This window comes from Zea mays, chromosome 3 (genome assembly GCF_902167145.1).
Source record: "Zea mays cultivar B73 chromosome 3, Zm-B73-REFERENCE-NAM-5.0, whole genome shotgun sequence".
NCBI classification, from domain to species: Eukaryota; Viridiplantae; Streptophyta; class Magnoliopsida; order Poales; family Poaceae; genus Zea; species Zea mays.
The window spans coordinates 221,263,567-221,285,190 of record NC_050098.1 but is presented as its reverse complement, the minus strand read 5'-3'; the positions used below and the strand labels follow the sequence as shown (position 1 = coordinate 221,285,190).

The 21,624-nt window shown below is 45.5% G+C and overlaps 2 protein-coding genes across 2 annotated transcripts; one reads left to right on the top strand and one right to left on the bottom strand.

Moving 5' to 3' along the window:
- Positions 1–7,654: 7,654 nt before the first annotated feature.
- LOC100274287 (uncharacterized) lies at positions 7,655–10,023 on the top strand. The gene is made up of 2 exons (NM_001148651.1): positions 7,655–7,920; positions 9,228–10,023. Exon 2 carries the CDS (start codon positions 9,318–9,320, stop codon positions 9,828–9,830), a length of 513 nt encoding a protein of 170 aa, NP_001142123.1. The 5' UTR covers positions 7,655–7,920; positions 9,228–9,317; the 3' UTR covers positions 9,831–10,023.
- Positions 9,928–16,617, bottom strand: LOC103651450 (cinnamoyl-CoA reductase-like SNL6). Its single transcript, XM_008677078.4, has 5 exons — positions 16,006–16,617; positions 14,040–14,215; positions 10,888–11,088; positions 10,579–10,732; positions 9,928–10,482 (listed from the first exon to the last, which is right to left on the bottom strand). Exons 1-5 carry the CDS (start codon positions 16,271–16,273, stop codon positions 10,163–10,165), a joined length of 1,119 nt encoding a protein of 372 aa, XP_008675300.1. The 5' UTR covers positions 16,274–16,617; the 3' UTR covers positions 9,928–10,162.
- Positions 16,618–21,624: the final 5,007 nt, after the last annotated feature.

Sequence of the window (21,624 nt, the reverse complement as noted above, 5' to 3'; positions counted from 1 at the left end):
CGGGTTATCACCAAGTGAAGATTAGGCCATCGGATATTCCCAAGACGACTTTGTCAACCCGATATGGTTTATATGAGTTTAGCGTTATGTCATTTGGACTAACTAATGCACTAGCCTATTTTATGGATCTGAAGAATAAAAGGTGTTCATGATCTAGACAGATTCGTCATGGTTTTCATCGACGATATTTTTAGTTATTCCCAGAGTGATAGCGATCATGAGGAACATCTGAGATTGGTGCTACAGAAGCTACGAGATAACCAGCTATATGCCAAATTCAGCAAGTGCGAGTTTTGGATTGGCGAGGTGCCATTTCTTGGTCATATTATTTCTAATGGAGGAATTTCAGTGGACCCTGCTAAAGTTAAGGAGATAATGGAGTGGAGAGTACCCACTACAGTTACCGAGATTCGGAGTTTCTTGGGATTAGCAGGATATTATCGGAGATTTATTGAAGGATTTTCTAAGATTGCTAAGCCTATGACTTCGCTTCTGGAGAAAGGAAGAGAATTTAAGTGGGACGAGAAGTGCCAAGATAGCTTTGATCAATTGAAGAAAAGGTTGATGTCACCACCAGTATTGGTTATGCCGGACTTACAGAAAGGATTTGATATCTATTGTGATGCATGTGGCCAAGGCTTAGGATGTGTGCTCATGCAAGAAGGACATGTGATCGCTTATGCTTCTCGTCAGTTACGGAAACATGAATTGAACTACCCCACTCATGACTTGGAATTAGCAGCCGTTGTGCATGCGCTTAAGATTTGGAGACATTATATCATGGGGACCAAGTGCCAAGTATATACGGATCATAAGAGTTTGAAGTATATATTCACTCAGAAGGATCTCAACCTTAGGCAACGCCGTTGGTTGGAGCTTATTAAGGATTATGATTTGGAGATTCACTATCACCCGGGCAAGGCAAATTTGGTTGCAGATGCCTTGAGTCGCAAGGAGCATGTTCATTCAGCTATTGTTGCCCAGCTACCCGATGAGATTGTTGAGGATTTCAGGAGACTTAACCTGGGGATTGTTGCTCATACTGAAGGAGTTACTATTGATGTGGAACCTACTTTGGAGCAAGAGATCCGCAAAGGACAAATTGGTGATGCTAAAATAAAAGAGATTAAGGACCTGATTACTGAAGGTCGAGTTCCGGAATTTACGGAAGATGAGCAAGGTACTGTATGGTTCAAGAACAGGATGTGTGTTCCTGATATTAAAAGCCTTTGAGAGACTATTTTAAAAGAGGCCCATGATTCGGATTATTCTATTCATCCTGGCAGTACCAAGATGTATCAGGATTTGAAGCGGAAATATTGGTGGTATGGATTGAAGAGAGATGTAGCTGCACATGTGGCTATGTGCGATGTATGTCAAAGAGTTAAGGCTAAACACCAGAGGCCAACTGGACTATTGCACCCACTGAAGATACCCGAGTGGAAGTGGGAAGAGATTGGTATGGATTTCATTACTGGATTGCCTCGCACCCAGAAAGGATATGATGCTATATGGGTGATTGTGGATAGATTGACTAAAGTGGCTCACTTTATTCCTGTGAAGACTACATATAAAGGTTCTCAGCTAGCAGAGTTATATATGGCTCGGATTGTGTGTTTACATGGAGTATCAAAGAAGATCGTTTTGGATAGAGGATCATAGTTTACCCCCAGATTTTGGAAAAGTTTTTATGAGAACTAACCAAGTATTGGAAGATATGTTGAGAGCTTATGCCCTTCAGCATGGTAGTAGTTGGGATAAAAGTCTACCATATGCTGAGTTCTCATATAACAATAGTTATCAGGCCAGTCTGAAGATGTCACCTTTTGAAGCTTTGTATGGGAGAAAGTGCAGGACTCCTCTATATTGGGATCAGACTGGAGAGAGACAGTTCTTTGGGCCTGAACTGATTCAAGAAGCAGAAGAACAAGTTCATATAATTCGAGAGAATTTGAGAGTGGCTCAGACCAGGCAAAAGAGCTACGCTGATAATAGAAGAAGACCACTGGATTTTGAGGAAAGAAATCATGTGTACCTCAAGGTTTCACCACTTCGTGGAATGAGGAGATTCAAAGTCAAGGGCAAATTGTCCCCTCGCTATATTGGACCATTCATAGTTTTTAGGCGAGTTGGAAAGATGGCCTATCAACTAGAGCTACCGGATAGTCTATCGGATGTGCATAATGTGTTCCACGTATCTCAACTGAAGAAGTGTCTCCGTGTTCCCGAGGAACAATTACCCATGGAAGAGCTCAGTGTTCAAGGTGATTTGACCTACACGGAGTACCCGATCAAGATTTTGGATACTTTGACTCGAGTTACGAGAAATAAGGTGATAAAGATGTGCAAAGTGCAATGGAGTCACCATGGTGAAGATGAAGCAACTTGGGAAAGAGAAGAAGAGCTTCACATAGATTTTCCCCATCTTTTCTCTAGTTCTTCTTAAATCTCGAGGACGAGATTATTTTTAAGGGGGGTAGGATTTGTAACACCCACTTTGTAATAATAGAGAAACAATTTCTCCTTATGTCAGTTTAACCTTTGTGCATCATCACATGTGTACACCCTAGGTAAAAACAAATAATTAATAACATAAAAGCCACTAGAATCATGCATCATGCTGGTGTTTATATGTTTGTGCATTCACTCATGGAAATAATGAGACAAGAAATACATTAAAGTCCCAAAGTGGAATTTAGAATATAAAATAAAATCTAGGATTTAGAAGTGGAGAAAGAAAAGAAATACCACATAAAACATAGGAAATAAATATATACATAAAAATATTTCCTTCATCCCCAAAATTTAATTTGACACATTTTATACATGTGCAAACCTATAACTGAAGTTCAAAGTTGAATTTGAAATTCAAAAGGGAAAGGAAAATCTAAGTTTAAGAGAGAAAAACAAAAGAAAAAGAGAAAAGAAGCCAACTGGGCCTCAGGCTTCATTTCGGCCCACTGAATCTTTCCAGCGCGCGCGCAGCCCACCTTCATTCCCGCGCCACTCATCCTTTCACTGTCAGATGGGGCCCGCATGACAGTCGCTAGCTTCCACACGCTCGCGTTGCCTCTGCGCACTGATCCGTGGGCCACAGCGGACAGTCACACCATAACGCCGTGCGGAAATCCCCGATGGCTGACAGGCCGGTCCCTCTAGTCAGCCCCAACCACGGTCCGCACTCAGCTTCAACCATCGCACCGTGCATGGCGGAGCTCCACCGGGAGCTTCGGGGGTTGTTGCGGCGCTTGGACCGGTCTGGGAGGATTTTAAGCGCGGGGGAGCCGAGGGATTGACCCTCCCTCATCGCCACGCCTCTAGCCAGCCTCGTCGGGGAATCGTGAGAGAGAGACCAGGGGGGAGGAGAGAGAGTTTCGGGCCGCCGCCGTCCGACTCGTGGGTAGTGTCGCTCGGGCACCCGCGGGGCGTTCCAGGGCCGCGGCGGGGCACCTGGGAATCTCGGCGACCACCAATTTCGGGCGGGGCATCGCTGCGCCAGAGCAATTGCTCGCCGTCGTCCTCACGCCGTCGCGCCTCCACCTATCCCCGCGGCCAGAAGGCTCCCGGCGACAATTCGCGGTATGGACTCCTTCCCTGTACTCGCGCCCTCCCATATCGTGTGTAGCAGCGTCCTGGGCTTCGGATTTCGTCATTCGGGCCGTTGGTGATTCTCGCCGGTGATGGCGCCACCACGGGCGGAGCGCCGCCGTCGTCTGTTTCGGTTGGGGGAGAAACACTTCGGCCGTTGATTGATCTCTGAACGGCTGAGATTAGACAGTGGGATACCCTTTCACGTGAGCGAATCTGGGACGTTGCGGGGAAATCGTGCGATGGAGATCTGATCTAGGTTTCATTAAACTACGATCGTCGGATCGGGATCCAGGGGCCATGGTGGCATACCGATTCGCAGCCGCGCTGATCTAATCTGGCTCGTTCGCATCTAATCCAACGGCTAGGATCTGTCCATACCCCTTCGGCCTTGGCGTTTTGCTTATGAGCCCTCGGGCTTCTGAGAAACCAACCCGCAGTCCTGCACGACTATTCTCTGTGTCTAGAAATATTTACCCCGAGCCCCCTGTTGTTATCAGATATATAGGCCCAGTCCAGAGCAGTGTAAAACCAGAGAAATTAATTTATAAATGGATTTTTAATAGAAAAATAATTGCTAGAACTTCAATAATTCATAGGAAATTCATACTAACTCCAAATTAATCCATTCCAGTTCCTAAAATTTTGTAATATTATTATCTATCACCTAGAGTCTCTGTTTTGTCATGAAAACAGTAAGAAATTTATTTCTCACTTAATCCTATTTAAAGCACATAAAACCTTTGAAAATCCATAACTTAAAATCTATAACTCCAAAAATTATGATTTCTGTTCCTAGAATTTTATTTTAATGTGTAGATTATTACTGTGTATTTTGTTTATATGTTTGGTGTAATGTTAATTTCTCTATATGCACTGTGCTTGTTTGTATTGTGGCGAGTAGAAGAGCCCGTTGCTGAGGATCCTGGTGAGCAGCAGATTGAAGTAGCTGAGGAGGAGCTCATTGAAGGCAAGTTGTGCCCTTGACCACTTTTTACCCAATAATGTTCTTTAATATCACTTATCCATGCATAGGTTAATTTTGATGGGACCCAATAGGTCACCCTAGATTGTCTATCTCATTACCTTGTTTACCCCTGAATCACTTGGGTAGTTTGCTATTGCTTTACATGGTTTTGGGATAATCATTTATTATCTCTATGTTCCAATTCTTTTTGTTATTCCATTTATGTTCATGTTGAGATCATTAATGTTAATTGGAACATAGAGCTTAACTTGAGTAACACGTGCCACCACAAGGGTTTAATGGGACGCCCTTGGCTGACTAATTAGGAAAGCTAGTGGAAGACTATCTTACCCGAAAGGGGCAAGGGCAGTAGGGGAGTGGTCAGTGTAGGGAGGTCCCTGGTTGATTTTGCTGCGATGGCGGTCAGCCAGGAACCCTGCATTGGAACTTCCTATAAACTGTAGCGGGTTTTCGGAAGCTAGTGGAACTTTGTAAAGGCCTCGTAGTGTTGCCCTGCCGCGCTTCATAGGTAGAGGTGTATGGGATTCGCGACCCCTTGGCAGATGGGTAACATGACTTGTGGGTAAAGGGTACAACCTCTGCAGAGTGTAAAACTGGTATACTAGCCGAGCTCACGGTCATGAGCAGCTCAGGACTCTCTGATGATTAAATTATGGAATTTAAATTCAATTTTGTCATTTGCATTGCATGGGTTTATTATTAATTTTGTTCTATTATTTATTAAGGTTTTGGTATTTACTTACATCTAGTAATTGCTAATAAAAGTTTGACCAACATTAAAAGCAATGCTCAGCTTTAACCATTCTCTTTGATAAGCCTTACACTCCATGAGCTCCCACCTTTGGTGAGTTCATGTCACATTATTCCCCACAACTTGTTGAGCGATGATCATATGTGAGCTCACCCTTGCTGTCTCACACCCCCCCCCACAGGAGAAGAACAGGTGGTTTAGGAGGAGCCACAAGGCGAGGAGTATGATCTGATCTAGGTGGCGTTTCTCAGTTGACATTGGCGCCGACGATCCTTAGTTCGTTTTATCTTTATTACTTTATTTTGTAATAAGTCTTCCGCTATGTAATAAATACTCTGATGTTTTATGACATTTATCTCTATACACTCTGTTATTATATATGTTGTCTTCTTGGCGCATGTATGAGATGCACCTGGCTTTGTTCCTTAAAGCCGGGTGTGACAATATCATGGCAACATGATGTGTAGTTTGAGAAACACATAGAAAAGGGGTAATGATACACCAAAGAAATGAGAAGCACACATTGTTTGGTGAACGTATGTATTCTATTTATTGATAGTTGGAAATGTAAATTTATGGTCCGCAAGCTTGAAAAGTGGTAAACACTCACTAACTAAATTATATCCTACTAAAGTCCATCTATAAATACATGGCCCATATGACCACCTTGATGTATAAGCCGATTAGCCTTCTCATGTTGAGCTAATCTAGCCATATTTTGGTGGCAACCGCTCTACATTTTTGCTAGCCTCGGCGTATCCTTTCTTGTGTTTGTGGAGCATGTGCTCACCGCTAAGGGTGTAACCTCTCGTGGTTTTGGGAACCAAGAACACGATAGAATTTATATTCAACAAGAGTGGTTAGCGCAGACTCACCCTGAATGGTGAACCAAGTGAATAGAGAGAGTTTATACTGGTTTAGGCAAACGCCCTACGTCTAGTGTAGTGTTGATCTTAGTATAGCTCTTGGAGGACTAAAATCCCGAGACGTGTTACAACGGGTTCAAGTGAGAGTGAGAGGACGAGGAAGAGGAGAACTGCTACTAAATGCTCCTAGCCTTCTTCTAAGGTGGGACCTACATGTGGATCTAGCTACATTGTTACATATAAATTAGTGGATTATTGTTCTTAATATTTTTTTTAAAATCTATTAATTTCGTGAAAATTTAAAAAATGTGAATGCGATGTTTTAGTTTTAGGGTCCGACTTCTAAGGTGGGGACCTATATTTGGATCTAGCTATAGTATTACACATAAATTAGCAAGCTATCATTCTTAGCTATTTCCAATAAAATACAATTAATTTTAGCAAGCTATCATTCTTAGCTATTTTCAATAAAATTCAATTAATTTTGTGAAAATTTTAAGGTGTAAACGTGAGACTTTAATTTTTTGGGTCCGACTTTTAAGGTGGGGCCCACATGTGTATATAGCTTAAGATTTCTATACAATTTGGCTGATTATCATGCGGAGCCCATTCACAAATCACCTCCATTACTATTCTAATGAAATGTTTCAGTCCGAACACAGTAACGAATCCACTCTAGTGAATCTGAATCTTTCATGAGTTTAGGTAATAGGCTGAACCCAATAGATGTAGGTGGGTTAGGGTGAGTTATTTGGTTGAATTATTAGGTTGGGTTGGGTTGAAGAAAATGACTCATTTGTGATGGGTTAGAATAGATTTGGGGTGGGTTTCAATCTATTAGGCCCTCCGCATTAGTTTGTGTAGATTATCCTAGAGTGAAATTTAAAATAAAAAATGATATAAGATAAATGTTGGAGACAACATTAGGAGACCCACCAAAGCGAGTGAGGGATACGGGAAGCCCTTGACAGTTTTTAGGCGATAGTTTTTGAGCCGTCGAAGTAAAAATATTATATTGTAGTTGTTTGAAAAATGTACCTGGGGCATGCTTTTTAAACAAAATTTGTAGTAAATGTTGTTTCATAATACAACTTTCATATCATAAAAAAATGTCAAAATGAAAGCGAAAAGGAAAATTCCGCGCCGCTGAGCTCTATTGCAGGGCCGTACTGGCAAGAGAAGATGATGGGCTCTGCTGGGCCTGCAGAACTTACTACGAGCTTTGATTGAGGCTTACCGCCAGTTGCATTCTTACACGACGCAATGCCGTCGCAAAAGTGTTGTCCAGTGGTATCTGTCAAAAAAAAAAAAAACCGATATTGGTGTTCAGTTCCTCAAATCGGTGGAGAAAAAGAGAGAAGGGGAACCGTTGTTCAGTTGGCACGAAACAGTCCACTCTCTGTATAAAAGAAGGCGAACTGTTAGCGAGAGGAACAGAAACAGTCATTCACCCTAGTTTCCACTCGGTCTTCTCCTCCTCGGAACCCCCCAATCGATATTTTTAGATTATATTGCTCTAAAGTCTCATCCCATTCGGCCGATCAGCACCCCGTCTCGCTGAGCCGACTGTCCGGCGGCAGCCAGTCGTCACGGGTGTCCCCTCCCGGGGTTTCTGGATCGGCGTTGTCCTCTACGCCGCCCGCCGCCCGCCACTCGCCCGGCGTGATCGTGGGAGTTCGCGTCCGGCGAAGCGAGGAGGGTTTCGATCCACGGCGTTATTGCCCCGGGTACGCGCCGTTCTTCTCCGCACATCGTTGGCCACGCGCGTTCTCTTATCGATGCTATACCATTCATGGCGTGATCAGTGTTTAATCCAAGATAGCAACGCTAGATACTAGAAAAACAAATGCCGTCGATTCACCTGCGTCGCCTCGAAGCCGAACGGCCGCGGTGCCGTTGTTCGGATCGGTCAGTTGCTCCCACCGCTTTATCAGGAAACTAGCACTAGTAGTTGACATAAACAGAGAAAGGCACCGACTAATATAGAAATATATATTGGGTGTGAGTATATTTTTTTTGTCTGGTAGATCTAAATCCAACGGTAGATACAGTTGTAGTTTATTAGGGCTTTTTTATAAAGCTACATCATGTGATAGTGGAAGGATTTAAGTGGACATATTGTTGGATACATATTAGGCGTACCCATCAAGAAAACCAATAATAACGAGTGCTTGTCATTCGTTTCGACAAAAGAGAAAAAAGAAATGCTGTTCATAGGTACAGGGTATAGATAGGATAGTAGAAATGCGTCGTGCTGTTCGTAGACTGGAACCAACCGTCGTGGTCTCGTAGCAGGTGAGGGTTGCCATCACAAGACGACGCAGTACAGTGTCTGACGTTTTGAATTTAGTTTACTTGATCGAAGTTTGGTAACGATATTCGAAGACCATTTCCGTTGCTTGGGTCTGCACTGCGTCGTGTCGGAGCACGGAGCCGTTCCCGCTGCGGTAGCGTTACTTATGGGAAGAGAAGGTCAGGCACCCGTTTGTAGTGTTCGCACGCAGCCGTCTTGTCCTGTCCTGACGTGCGCACCTTAACTGTTGCTAGAGCTGGTACATCAGCGAAGCTTTTGCGTGGGTGCCTTAACTTTTTTGTTTAGGGGGTGTTTGGTTACACCCCGCTAAAATTTAGCCCCTATCCCATCGAATGTTTGAACCTCCGTTCCGGTTATTAAATGTAGTCGGATTATAAAACTAATTTGTCAGCTGAAGATTAAAAGACGAGACGAATCTAGTCCAGTTGGTTGGGTCTATATTTCATACTCATATTTAAAAGTTAAACGCTTGATGTGATCCGAGCTAAACTTTAGCAAGAGCAACCAAACACCCCCTAGTCGGCAAGAACCGGCATGCCGCGACAGCGAAATGTTTTTTATATGAACTAGCGAAATATTCCGACTACCTGCTACTGGAACACAGAACTCCATGTCAACAGAAGAAGATGCGTCGATACTCAGAACTTAACCTCTGGTACTAGCAACATTCTTGGTCGCTAACGATGACCGAACTCCTGGATTATTCATGACCATGAACAGACAGCAGAGGTTTGGCGGCAGCTAGCGGCTTACGCACGGAGTCGTCGCGCTAGTCCATTTGGGGAGGTGCCGGGGACGGCGCGGTGGGCAATGGCGACCCCGACGCCGGCGCGCCCGTACCGGTTCCCCGCGCTGCCGGAGGAGGAAGACGAGCAGGCGGCCACGCGGTGCTCCAGGCGGTCCTGCGGGACGTGCGGCGCGTCGGCGGTGGCGAGCTGCGTGGCGCTGTGCTGCTGCCCGTGCGCCGCGGTGAGCTGCCTCACGCTGGCGCTCGTCAAGGCGCCCTACGTGGCGGGCCGGCGGTGCGTGGCCAGGCTCGCCAGGAGGCGGCTGCGGAAGGGGAGGGCGAGGCGCGTCCGCGACATGGGCGAGGACGACGACGAGCGGCAGGGCCCGCGGTGCAGCAAGGAGTCGTGCGACCTGCCTCGTGCGGCTGCGGCCGACGAGAGGGCGAAGGTGAGCTCCAGGATTGACGCGTCGTCCGAGAAGGTGTGGGTGGACATGTACCAGGTCGGGCTTTGGGGGTTCGGCCGGCTGTCCTTCTCGGCGGCGGCCGGGGCTGGAAGCGACTCCGACAAGGACGGCGACACTGCTCCAGAGTAATGTCGTCTTGTAGTACAACAGACTTCTATCTTGGGCAATATGGCCTGTACGATCTTTTGTGATGGCGTGGATCGTTTGGTTGGTGGACACGATGCTGTGACGCGCGCTGCCTATGGGCGACTCACCTTTATTGCTGCATCAAAACTCTGTACAAAATTGCACCCGGTACATCATTGCACACATACTTGGCTCCCCTCCTGCTCTTTCTCGTCCACAAGGACAATCAAGCGGAGTTTTGCTATTTCTCCGCTTCGCTTCCGGTGTCCACTTGTCAATGGGACAGGGATTGCAGACTGGTGGTCAACCCTTCATGGCAATTCCGCCTGAGCTTGCTAGTCAAACGCGACGGAGTAGTAGGTGTCGTACGTGCACCGCCTCCTGGAGGACATGAGCCTGGACAGCTTCCGCTTGCAGAGCTCGAACCTGGCCGGCCGGTCGTCAGAGCCCTGCGCGGCCGCGGCCCCTCCCGGCAGCCCCAGCTGTCGCTCCAGCTCGGCGAACTCCTCCGGCCGCTTGACGACGTGGTCGTAGCAGATGTACCTGCCTCCGGCGGTGTTGTCGCCCATCGCCTCGTACGCGAGTACGTGCGCCTCGGCCACCGTCTCCACGTTCGCCGTGGCGAGCAGGCCGTCGGCGAGCATTGCACGAGCCCCTGCGGCCGAATAAGAAAAAAAGGGAGTCGGTCAGAGCGATGGACAACGCGTGTTGGTGCGTCTCACGGAACGCATCCGGGCGGCACGGCACGGACCTTTGAGATACGCGATGGACGCGGTGGAGTTGCGGCGGCGGAACCCCGGGCCGGTGACGAGCGCGGGGCAGATGGTGACCAGCTTCAGGTCTCGTCCCCGCGCCGCCCTCCAGGCAGCCTTTTCCGCTGCCGTCTTGCCGAGCGCAAACCACAGCTGAAAAAAAACGATGCATCACATTATTCACAGCTGAGAAACTCGATATGGATTTTTCTCCCAGATGGTTATGTGGCCTCTCCCCGATTAGAGTTTGTGCGATCAACGGAAAAGAGAGATACAGACGCCATCTATGCTTTCTCCCAATCACTCACCTTGTTGTCGCGGCAAAAGCTCTCGTCGCTCCAGCAGCTCTCGTCGATGATGGTAGGGCACCGCCGGCCATGAGGGTTGTTCTGCCTCCACACACATGCCAGCAAGGAAGAGGTGAAGACACATTTCCTGACGGACCCTGTCCTGACGCAGGCTTCGATCACCCGCTCCGCTGCCTGGGCTTCTAACGTTGCCATGTGTTTCTGTGTTGAAATCGGATATTGGCATATGTTAGCCATTTCTTCAGCTTATATTCTTTTTGTGAGGAATGCCATTTTGTGGTTCAAGTACTCCTACAGTCTCACTAGAGTTTTATTCAAAATACGTTGCTAACAGGCGAAACATTAATCCTGTTAAACAAACAAGAAAAGACACTTCGTTGCAATAGATAAACTGGAGCAGCAGTGAACTCGAGATTGGCTTAAGTAACATAATAAAAAAACTACAGTATTTAATATGAGCACGTTAAGAGCAACTCCCAAGAGTCTTTCCAAACTTCAATCTCTATATCCCTATTTGGAAATCCATTCCGTGAATATTTTCTTTATATTTCTCTCATGCCTCCAACGGACTCTCCAGTTTTGTTCTCTGTCTGTGTGCTCCAACTCCAAGGTCTCATCATTATTTTGCTCGTGTGGAAAAAAAATCATAAAAGAACTACCATATATTGATTTTTAGAGAGTGATCTACACCCTCTCCATTAACAAAAAAAAAAGCGAGAATGGTTGGTTCTGGAACGCGAAAAAAATATATATTGTGACTTCTTGAGTCTTGATTCTTGAATATAAAAGGCTATCCAATCCAAGGCACTGTTGAAGTGTTGGTAACACATCACAAGACAATGATCTTTGGGCTAGCAGTACACTGCAGTGGACTACTGGGCATTGGACAAAAAAATAGTGAGCAGGTGAGAACTAGTATATCAGAATCGACTTCCCGGAGTGTTACCACCAGCACCAATCAACATCCTCGTTTTCAGACTAGAATTTGGATATTTCGGATGATTATACTGGGACAGAGGGAGTATTAGTCTAGTTTTATCATAGCAAATTTTCAGCAACAACTCTCTATATTAAATTGTAAGTTATTTTGGTTTTTATAGATACACAAAAAATTATTACATATCTGTATCTAGAAAACTAAAATAATTTGTAATTTAGAACAGAGAGATAAACTATAAGATGGGTGGATTTAAACAATGCCACTGTGCTAAGGTGTACGAATCCGCTCCTCACACTTTCAGTTAATGCAATTTTAGATTTTTATAATTTATAGAAAAATAATGTACATCTATTATTCAATATACTACGAATAATATATTAATTATTTTAGTATAATAAACTAAGATAATTTGCCTGTCCATGTTAGAATTGTGTTCTTTCTTTAAGGAGTGAGTATAGGCCCTGTTTCAAATCTATAGAGCTAATTCTTAGTCAACTAATAAGTTGTTAGTTGAATTAACTGGCTAAGTATTAAATGTGGATGTTCCAAGCTAATAGATTGTTCAAATAACCTCAATGTCGTTAATATCTATATCTCTTTTTCTAATAAGCTAATAGGTAAAAACGGTCAGCGGCAATTTGTTCATTAACCACCTTTTACCTGGTTTTAGCTCGGTTAGGGTAGCTAATAACTAATGGCTATTTGGGGTATAACTAACAATTAAAACAATTAGCTAGTCCATTATTAGCTGAGTCGCTCTAAACATTTGAAGTAATTTTAGTTGTCAACTATTAGTTTTAAATGTTTGGAACAGATTTTAACGACTGAACATCAATTACACACCCACAACAATCCAATGGTTACGCAGCAGATTTCCTGGATCATGTCTCCTGATCAGACTATCCTGCAATCAGATTCTCTTCTCTGCCTCTCTGCGATACACACATGTGACCATGTTCCCAACAGTAGGACCACGAAGGATGTTTCCGTGGCACGAGCGCCTCCACGTCTAGTCCCAGCGTCGTCAATGCGGAGTGATGGTTACCTATCTTTGTCGTTGCCTTAATTTTTTTTCAGAAAGGTTGCTCATGTCAAAATCACGGTCTAGTTTAATAATCAATTATTCGCTTCATTACTGTCGTTGTAACTGACCATGGTACTTGACTTGCTTGCTCTAATTTGTCAGGGATCTAAGCAATGCTGGCTAGCTTAACTATAAAATTATTATTATACTTGTTATTTTTCTTAATATAATACATACACGCTGGTACACCCAAATTTGTACCCAAGCCAATCACCCATAGCTGTATTGTCTGCTGCCATGTCTTGTTTAGGGCTGGACGAAATACTAGTGGCTCGTCGACTCACTTGGTTTATGGTCAGCTCGACTTGGATTTTTTGAATTTTTTCACGAGCTGAGCTAACATATTAGCTTGATTTGTTAACGAGCCAGCTCAACGAACTATCACATTTTAACAAAAATAAAACTATATACATATCATTTGCGCTTGAATTGGTGAACATGTTATATGTATGTGCGGTGCCTATGAATTAAACTAATGATTCATGATCTTTATCTATATGTTTAATTGGTTTGTGCGACTGTGTCTGTGGGTTAATTGATTTAAACATGTGTGTGAATGAGTGATGAGTTGTGTTAATTTGGTACTGCATTAATGTGGTCCATGAAACTATGAGTATATTTACTATTTTATATTGTTAAATTGGTTTAGAATTAACTAGACATTGGTTATTGTATATATATTGTGTTGTGGCTCGTGAACTAAACGAGTCAGATCGAGCTCATAAACGAGTCGAGCCGAGCCAGCTCGTTAGCTTAACGAGTCAGCTCGAACTCAGTCGAATCGAGCCAGCTCATTAGCTTAACGAGTCAACTCGAACTCAACGATTTATCCTAATTTATCCTCTTGTTAAAGCATGTCCTAATTTATAGTTCCGTTACTATATTAGTTCTAGTAGTATATTCAAGCATGTCCTAATTTATCCTCCTGTTAAAGACCTTTGCCACCTTTTGTTTTCATCAGTAGGAAACGTAATCATGGTGACTTGGCGATTCACATGTCATATGTGCAGTTGCGAAAATTCGAAGCTTGCGTGAAGTTTCACGCGCGCTCTTCGCTTTAACCTACTGAGTACTGAGCCGTGACGTGAGTGAGGCTACAGATTCAGAGGACGTGTTTGGTGTGCTCACCGTGTAGCCGGACATGCCGCCGGGGTCCACGAAGGCGGAGGTGTGGAACACGCCAGCGCATCCGTCGAAGGCGCGGTGCAGGCTCTCCGGGTCCATCACGTTCGCCATCACCGTCCACACTCCGTCCCTGCCGTCGTCGCCGAACATCTCCATCTCCCGCAGCTTGTCCATGTCCTCTGCCAAAAACAGAACCCACCGATCCGCATGTCAGACTTCACGCTCAGAGAACCAAATATAATTGAAACACTAGCAATCTGAATCGGGATTCGCATCCACGACGATCAGCCTGCCTGCGTCTCATTCGGATTCGCAGTGACAACACAGCAAAACAAAGTTACTAGTACCAATCAGCCTGCCTGTGTCTCATTCGGATTCGCGTCCACGACGGTCGGCTCGCGCGCAGATCGCACAATGGGGGGCCGGGACCTTGTGCGTGCGACGCCGATTACCGAACCGCTAGAGGACGCGCGCCGTCGTGCGTCAGAGTTAGGATGAGGATAAGCTTTCAGCAATCAGCAAAGCTTTAGGTTGAGGTGAAGCTTTCAGACACCTAAACCCTCGCGCACTGGCTCACCACGGTACCGGTACCACTTCGAGTACGAGCGCTCTGCTCTGCTCTGCTCGTCCTAATGGTTTGCCCTGCTTTCTTGCAAACAGGTAGCATCAGGACTTGTCTCGTCCATGGTTTAAGTCTAGTTGACGCCAACATTACTACTTGTTTGGCCAACAATCTGTTGCTAGCCGACTACGAAAAAGCATGTGTGACCTGACCTATCGCGCCAAGTTGTGACGCCCAAAGTTACACTGTTTCTACGGTCGCGTCTCCGTCAGAAAACATGGGCGGTTGGGCCGCGCAGTAGCCGTGGAAAACACGGTCTAATTAATCAGGCAGTGTTCGATTTGTGGACCGCTAACAACAACTAGTCAGCCGTGGTCATCGACTGTACAGGACGAATCACGTGGGGTGGAGATCAGTCCTCGTTTCACCGGTTGTGCGCAGGATCCGAAATTCCAAAGCATCTGGCTGACCAAAGGTGACCCTCTTCTTCAAGTCATGAATGAGTGCATGGCATTGCAGACGCTGGCTGGCTGGCTGCTGACTGGAACCTGTGAAGAGTTTTACGTGTTTGGCACTGCTACATTTTACCAAGTCAAAGCGAAAAAAAAAAGGTTCAGCGGACGGACGTATATGGTGGTTCCGTCTTTGCCGTGTGCGAGTTGTGGTATCCTATAGAATAGAGTGGCAATATCAGGAGCAAGTTAGATTGGTGATAAGTTCGTTTCGTCCTTCGTCCTCTTTCTTTCGGTTGTTTCCGCAGGCGAGTTGGTCGGATCATCCATGTGAGGTAAGCAATGGGAAGGCTATATGTAATATACTCCCTCCATTTCGTTTTAGTTATCGCTGAATAGTGCAAAATTAAACTATCCAACGATAAATAAAAAGAAACGGATGGGCGCGAAAACTATGTGCCGCAGAGCCCTATCTATGCATGTAGGATGTGGCTGTCATATTTCACAACTACCGTTCGATCTTTTAACAGACAAATGAATGACAAAGGGAAGACAGGCTGAGCGAGAGGCCATTGTCAGCCAGCCAAGTCTGAAACTCATCATGGAGGAAAGAGAAGACCCGCTGGCCAGGCAGCGGTCCCTGTCAAACGGGGTGGGGGCTAACAGTGATGGCAAGTGAATGATATATTTCGGCATGCCTAAACACGTGAAAGTTGCGGCGTCAGTATTTGGGACATGGACGCATAGTGCCGCCTGAACCAGCAGCGTGACGACTGACGAGGAGCAAATTAACGAGCAGAACCGAGCACACGACAGCCGCTCCAAGGCCAAGGCCAGAGCCCAGAACCAGAAGAAGGCGCAAACGGCAGCGAGAGCGAGCGGCCGGGGGAGAGAGAAGCGGACGGGTAGGTTCCGCCGAGGTAGTAGTGCGGGAGGACGACGTCTGGATATATACCTTGCGTCTCCAGCGCGAGGCGGACGGTGTACCCGTGCCGGAGGAGGCGGTCGACGACGGCGAACCCGACGAAGGAGATCCCTCCCGTGACGCACACGGCGCGCGCCGCGGCCCCTCCGGCGTCGCCGCCGGGGCTGCGCTTGGCGTCCGCGTGGCCCGCCGACCGGCGCCACCCGCCCGCGGCCTCGTGCCCGCCGCCTGCCAGGAGCGCGGCGCGCAGCTCGTCCACCTCCGCCTGAAGGCTCTGCGTGCTCCGAAGGACGCCCATGCCGCCGGCCCGGGTCCCTGCCTGCGCCCGCGCTGCTGCGGTAGTGGTACGTGCCTCTGCGCGCGTCTGCCAATCCCGTCCGGGGCCTGCCGCGCTCCCGGTGGCCTGGTGTTGGTGGAGCGGTTCGCGAGTGTACTGTGTACTCACAACGAGTGGGGGTGGGGTGGGTGAGCGCAGGCGGAGACGTGGATAAATAGCCACATGCTAACTACAAGGTGAGAACTTTTCGGAGAGGAGGGAGGGAACTCGCCTCAGGCAACAGATCGCTCTGTGTTTCGTCGCGCGAGGGGTTGGGTAGGTAAGCAGGCTTGTGCGTTGCGGGGGCGCCCGCGTGGTGAGCCACTGTGTTGTCTGTCGACTGGCTGTGGCTGCTGCCAGCCTCCGTACTTTAGCTCCGCCGGGGCTTGTTTTTTTTTTTCTTCTTCTGTAGCACGGAGTGGGGAGCCTGTTTCCCGGGAGGCCGGGACATCTGGTTAGTTGACATGGACGGCAGAGATCGCACTGCCGTTCCTATCCAACGGTCTAGCCTTTAGCCTTTGGTAGCGGAAGTAGACACGCTATGCTTCGTAGGGCTGGTCATTCGGTCTGTTAGGGTAATTCGGTTCTATATATTCGGATTTTTTGAAATTTCGGGTTATGAAAAATAAGAACCGAAATTTTCAAAATAATTTTAGGAACCGAACCCGAATAGACCCACAATTTCGATTCGGTCTATTCGGTCCACCGAATAGACTCGAATAGTATAGAGACTATTATCTTTTGTTAAAATATATACAATTAATAGTTAATTGGAAGTACTATTATTACAACAAGCGACTATAAAAAATAGTATACTGAGACATATATACTATCTTTAAGATGATATCACAATTTTTAACTAATAAGTTTATAAATCATATAATAATATCATCATATATTAAGAGCTTTTTATATTTCGGGTTATTCGGTCTATTCGGGTTTTAAAGGTTAGGAACCGAACCCAAACCCATACCCCGAAATATAGCACATATAGGAACCAAACCCGAATAAACCGATAATTCGGTCTATTCGGGTTCGGGTTCGGGTTTCGGTTTTAAAATGCCCACCCCTAATGCTTCGCACGCACGGCACGCCAATGATTTCGATGGTCCCGGTTCGATTATTACAAACTAGTATTTTTTTTACTTGTCGTGTTTTAGTTTAAAAGTAAATTAGTTGGTGACAAATATTCGAGAACGGAGGTAGTACCTTAGAATCTAGACCAAATTAGACGATTATATAGGTGTGAATGGGATTTAATAATATTTTTTTTGTTTAAAATGATCTTGACTTTAATGCTTAGCACTTGAGAAGAGTTATTCGTATGTTGTTGCCAAGACATATTTAAGGATCCCAGTATAGAAAGTTACTGTGGGATCTTAGCTACTGCGGTATGGACCCATACCCATTACCCCATGATGTACCATGACGTATCGCGGCTCCAGTTAAGATGGGTCTTAACCATCACAGGGCACTCCAAAATAATGACATTTACACCACCAAATCTAGCAAAGTCCACTTAAGTGTGACCAAGGATCTCGGGGCCTCAGGGACACTCCTACACTTAAAAGAAACTAGTCATCATGAATGGTTTAAGACATGAAACATCAAGGCTAGAGACATCCCTAACTAGAACGACCTACGTCCTCCCATGCACGGGGGGACACTCACGAAGGATTTAAATGGTCAAGGTCCTCCATGAACAGGGCATCCATGAGACCATGAGGGCAGACACACTTAGCGAGTCGTGCTCTCTATTGGCTCCCAAATACTTAAGATCCCTGACAATATGAATGGTGTCTTTGGGGTCTAAGGTCTTTAGTGGAACAAAGGGAATTGCTATAACTAATTGTAAAGCCACCTGCAAGACAAAGGACATGTATGGTCCCATCAGAGGCATTAGGTTGTCTCCAGCAACGTCCCCTAAATTTCGTTATCTAAAGGAATATTCTCTGTCCTTTACAGCACTCTCTAAAAGATTTTGTTCTCTATATCTTCTTTGTCTCCAGCAACATCATCTAAATTCGGACCTCTATATCTACAGTGTTAGCAAAATTCATAAACTACAATATATGTTCTACCTTTTGCATATAATTTGAATTTGACTTACCTTACCTATTTCAAAAAAACGTAATTAACATTGGTTACTATGACAATTTTGTGAACGTATATTAACTATGAAAACAAATATCCAGGACTATTATGCATATATTAATCCATGTTTGGAACAAATAATGTTCCATTCCATTCGTTTTGCAAAAATGAAGTCGCGATTACGTCAAAAGATATAAAAACTGGCTATAAACTTCGTACTCATTTAATTAGACTGCCTATATTTGCTAAGCACAGACATCAAAAGATTTCCTTGTCGCATGACGCAAGAAGCAGCAGCAACGTCCAGTCCATGACGCATGGCAGGAGGGAGAAGTGACCAGCGTGTAGCGGACGTCCGAAATACGCCACATTTAGCGTCTCCTTCGCGTCCGGCAAATTTTAGCGCTCCATTTGGCGTGTCTTGTTGGAGGCATACAGGAGGACATGGTCCACTAATTTTAGCGTACATAACCCTTTACAGGGTGTTGTTGGAGGCAGTCTTAGACCCTCGGAATAAGGACACCACATTTAAGGCCTACTGACTAGCATTTTAGGATATAGCCTCGTATAACATATTAAATGTATGATATACGACGTTAGAGCCTAGCAGGCGCACTATCTTACGACTTAGGCAACATGGTACTTGAGACTACTATTTGGTACGTACATCCGCCCTATAGCCATGTGTACGAACGTTAATGTACCATGAAAAAGTACAAGTATATATTGGTACACTTGTTACCAAGTACGTCATATCCAATGACATGGGCCCCAGCATCAGAATCTAAATACAAAGAACCAAATTAGACATCAAATGAAGGTAAATTACATTTAATATTTTTTCTCGTTTAAAATGGTTTCGGTTTATATTCTAGCTAACCTTCATAACTCTCTAAAAACCAAAAGAGCTAGCACTCATACGTGAAAGTGCATCTAGCCCCTTTTTGGGTTTTGATGATTTAGATAAGTGTGTATAACGACACATTTAAAGGACTAATCAATTTGCTAAGTGTTGAACAGGAAAGTAGAAAAATCAATCATGATTGAAAACAATCAAGAGACAATGTTTGATATGAAAAATGTCTCATATAAATGGATTGCTCGTGATAGAAAATTATAAAGGCTCAACATTAAGCGATGATGATGATATCCCATAAGTAAGGTCATTTAGATATATGGAGATGGGATGTTTGTCGTGGTTTCGGAAACTAGGGGACAATAAGATTTGTGTTCAGTGGGGGATTAGCTCAGACTCACTTCGAATGGTGAATCATAGGGATTCGAACGTGGGGTTTGAGACAGTAGTTTTATACTAGTTCAAGCTTACGCCCTAGTCTAGTATTGCTCTGGAGCGCGTTACAACTTGCGTGCTTGTGTGTTTTGAAAAAGAGGGGTATTCCCTTTTATAGTTCAAGGGTTGGACTCTACAATGGGGAGTTGTATTCTACTAGTAGGAGCTCGACTGGCAGCCCTTGGGCGGCGTGGCTCCTCTAGTGCTATCCACAGGGTCATGCTTAGTCGTACTCCCATCATGGCGTACTGTCCCGTCCGCTCGTCATATGAGTTCCTTTTGCCGGTCTTCCGCTGACATCCTCATGGTAGTGTGGGGGGGGGGGGGGGTTGAAAGTTCCATTTGCCCGGGAACAGGATCTGGATGTCGCTTAGAGGGGGTGAATAGGCGAATAAAAAATAACACTTAAAAATTGGATTTTCTTACTATATTCAAAGACTGATCGCACAGGAATGAAAGACACTTCGAGTAGATCGCAGCGGAAATGAAGTTTCTTGTCTCAAAATACCATGTACTTCAAAGACAACTTATACCATAGATAAGTATTGAAGTGCAAGTATAAAAGCAATAAAGACAAAGAGACATAACACAACACAGAGCAGAGCAGAGCACACATACATAGTGATTTATCCCGAGGTTCGACCAAGCCTAAAATGCTTGCCTAGTCCTCGTTGGAGTTAGCCACAGTTTGGCTTGGGGTCTATTTCAACTCCTTCCTTTGGTTGTTCAGATCTGTTAATGCGACACATAGAGCCTTCTACTATGTTGATGTTGGTTACAACAATGTTGTTGCTGCTTACAATCTTCTCGACAATACTCCAGCAGAGTAACAATGCACTTAAGATCTTGCTCTTGCTCTTAGTAGCACTTCCCCTCTCTCTAAAGGCTTATAACTGAGTCTCTACACAAACTAGAGAGATACACAAGAGAGAGAGAGAGAGAGAGAAAGAATATGATCACTTGATGCATTGACTTGTTGGCTGCACTTCTACATATCTTCGAATGGGTGCCTTAGTCGTTGCTCCTTTCCTTGTGAAGAAGATCTCAATTTCCTTCTATCCACGAGTGCATCGGGTAGAGAGCAGTCTCCGATTGCTTTCCTTGGATGGCTGCGCCAACCGATGAGCCGACCGTTGTGCGCCACGACTCGCCCGAGGCCACGATTCGCCGATGCAGTCACGACACGCCTGAGGCCAACTTCGATGGGAGACACAGTTCTGATTCGCCTGAGGCCAACCTCGGCGGGAGACACAGTTTCGATTCGCTCGAGGCCAACCTTGGCGGGAGACACAGTTCCAATTCGCCTGAGGCCATCCTCGGCGGGAGATGTAGTTCTGATTTGCCCGAGGCCAACCTCAGCGAGAGAAGCAGTCATGGAACGCCTGAGACCTCCCGCAGTCACAACACACCCGAGCGCAGTCTCCGACTTGCCCGAGGACATCACAGGTGACTGCCCAGTGAGGCCCGGACCGGCCCAACCGCCCAAGTTTGGCCAAACCTAGCCAAACTTATCCAACTCTTCTTGACTCTTCTTGAGAGGTTCCCTAGCACTTAGACAAACTTAATTAGAGCATAACCTAATTGACTAAGTGATGGGTTCATACCTCCTTCACTTCTTTTCTCCAGGATTTCTGTTTCACCTCAAACAGAGTTCCAAATGACACTTTCTCTATAGACATGGTTAGAGAGCAAAACCAAAGTGCCATATGCATAGTAGAAGGTGTATGCAATATATTTGAACACTCAAACCGGCATACTTAACCTTCTTCACCGTTTTGCTCCTTTTGGCTTGTTTGAGGTCGATGTTGGACTCCAAAACTCCAAGTCTTTATGACTTGATCTAGATTGCCATCTATGAGCCCAACACCCTACATAGGTCACACAGAACATATCCAAACATAGAAACAACCCAAACTCAGGGTCAAAGTAAACTTAGCTCTTTTGGGTT

Bases quoted from the DNA above. Each gene is read 5' to 3' on its own strand.
- LOC100274287 (NM_001148651.1), top strand. From the start codon at position 9,318: ATGGCGACCCCGACGCCGGCGCGCCCGTACCGGTTCCCCGCGCTGCCG.
- LOC103651450 (XM_008677078.4), bottom strand. From the start codon at position 16,273: ATGGGCGTCCTTCGGAGCACGCAGAGCCTTCAGGCGGAGGTGGACGAG. The intron at 14,216-16,005 runs GTATATATCCAG...TGTTTTTGGCAG, and splicing joins CCTCGCGCTGGAGACGCAAG to AGGACATGGACAAGCTGCGG. The intron at 10,483-10,578 runs GTCCGTGCCGTG...ATTCGGCCGCAG, and splicing joins GTCCATCGCGTATCTCAAAG to GGGCTCGTGCAATGCTCGCC.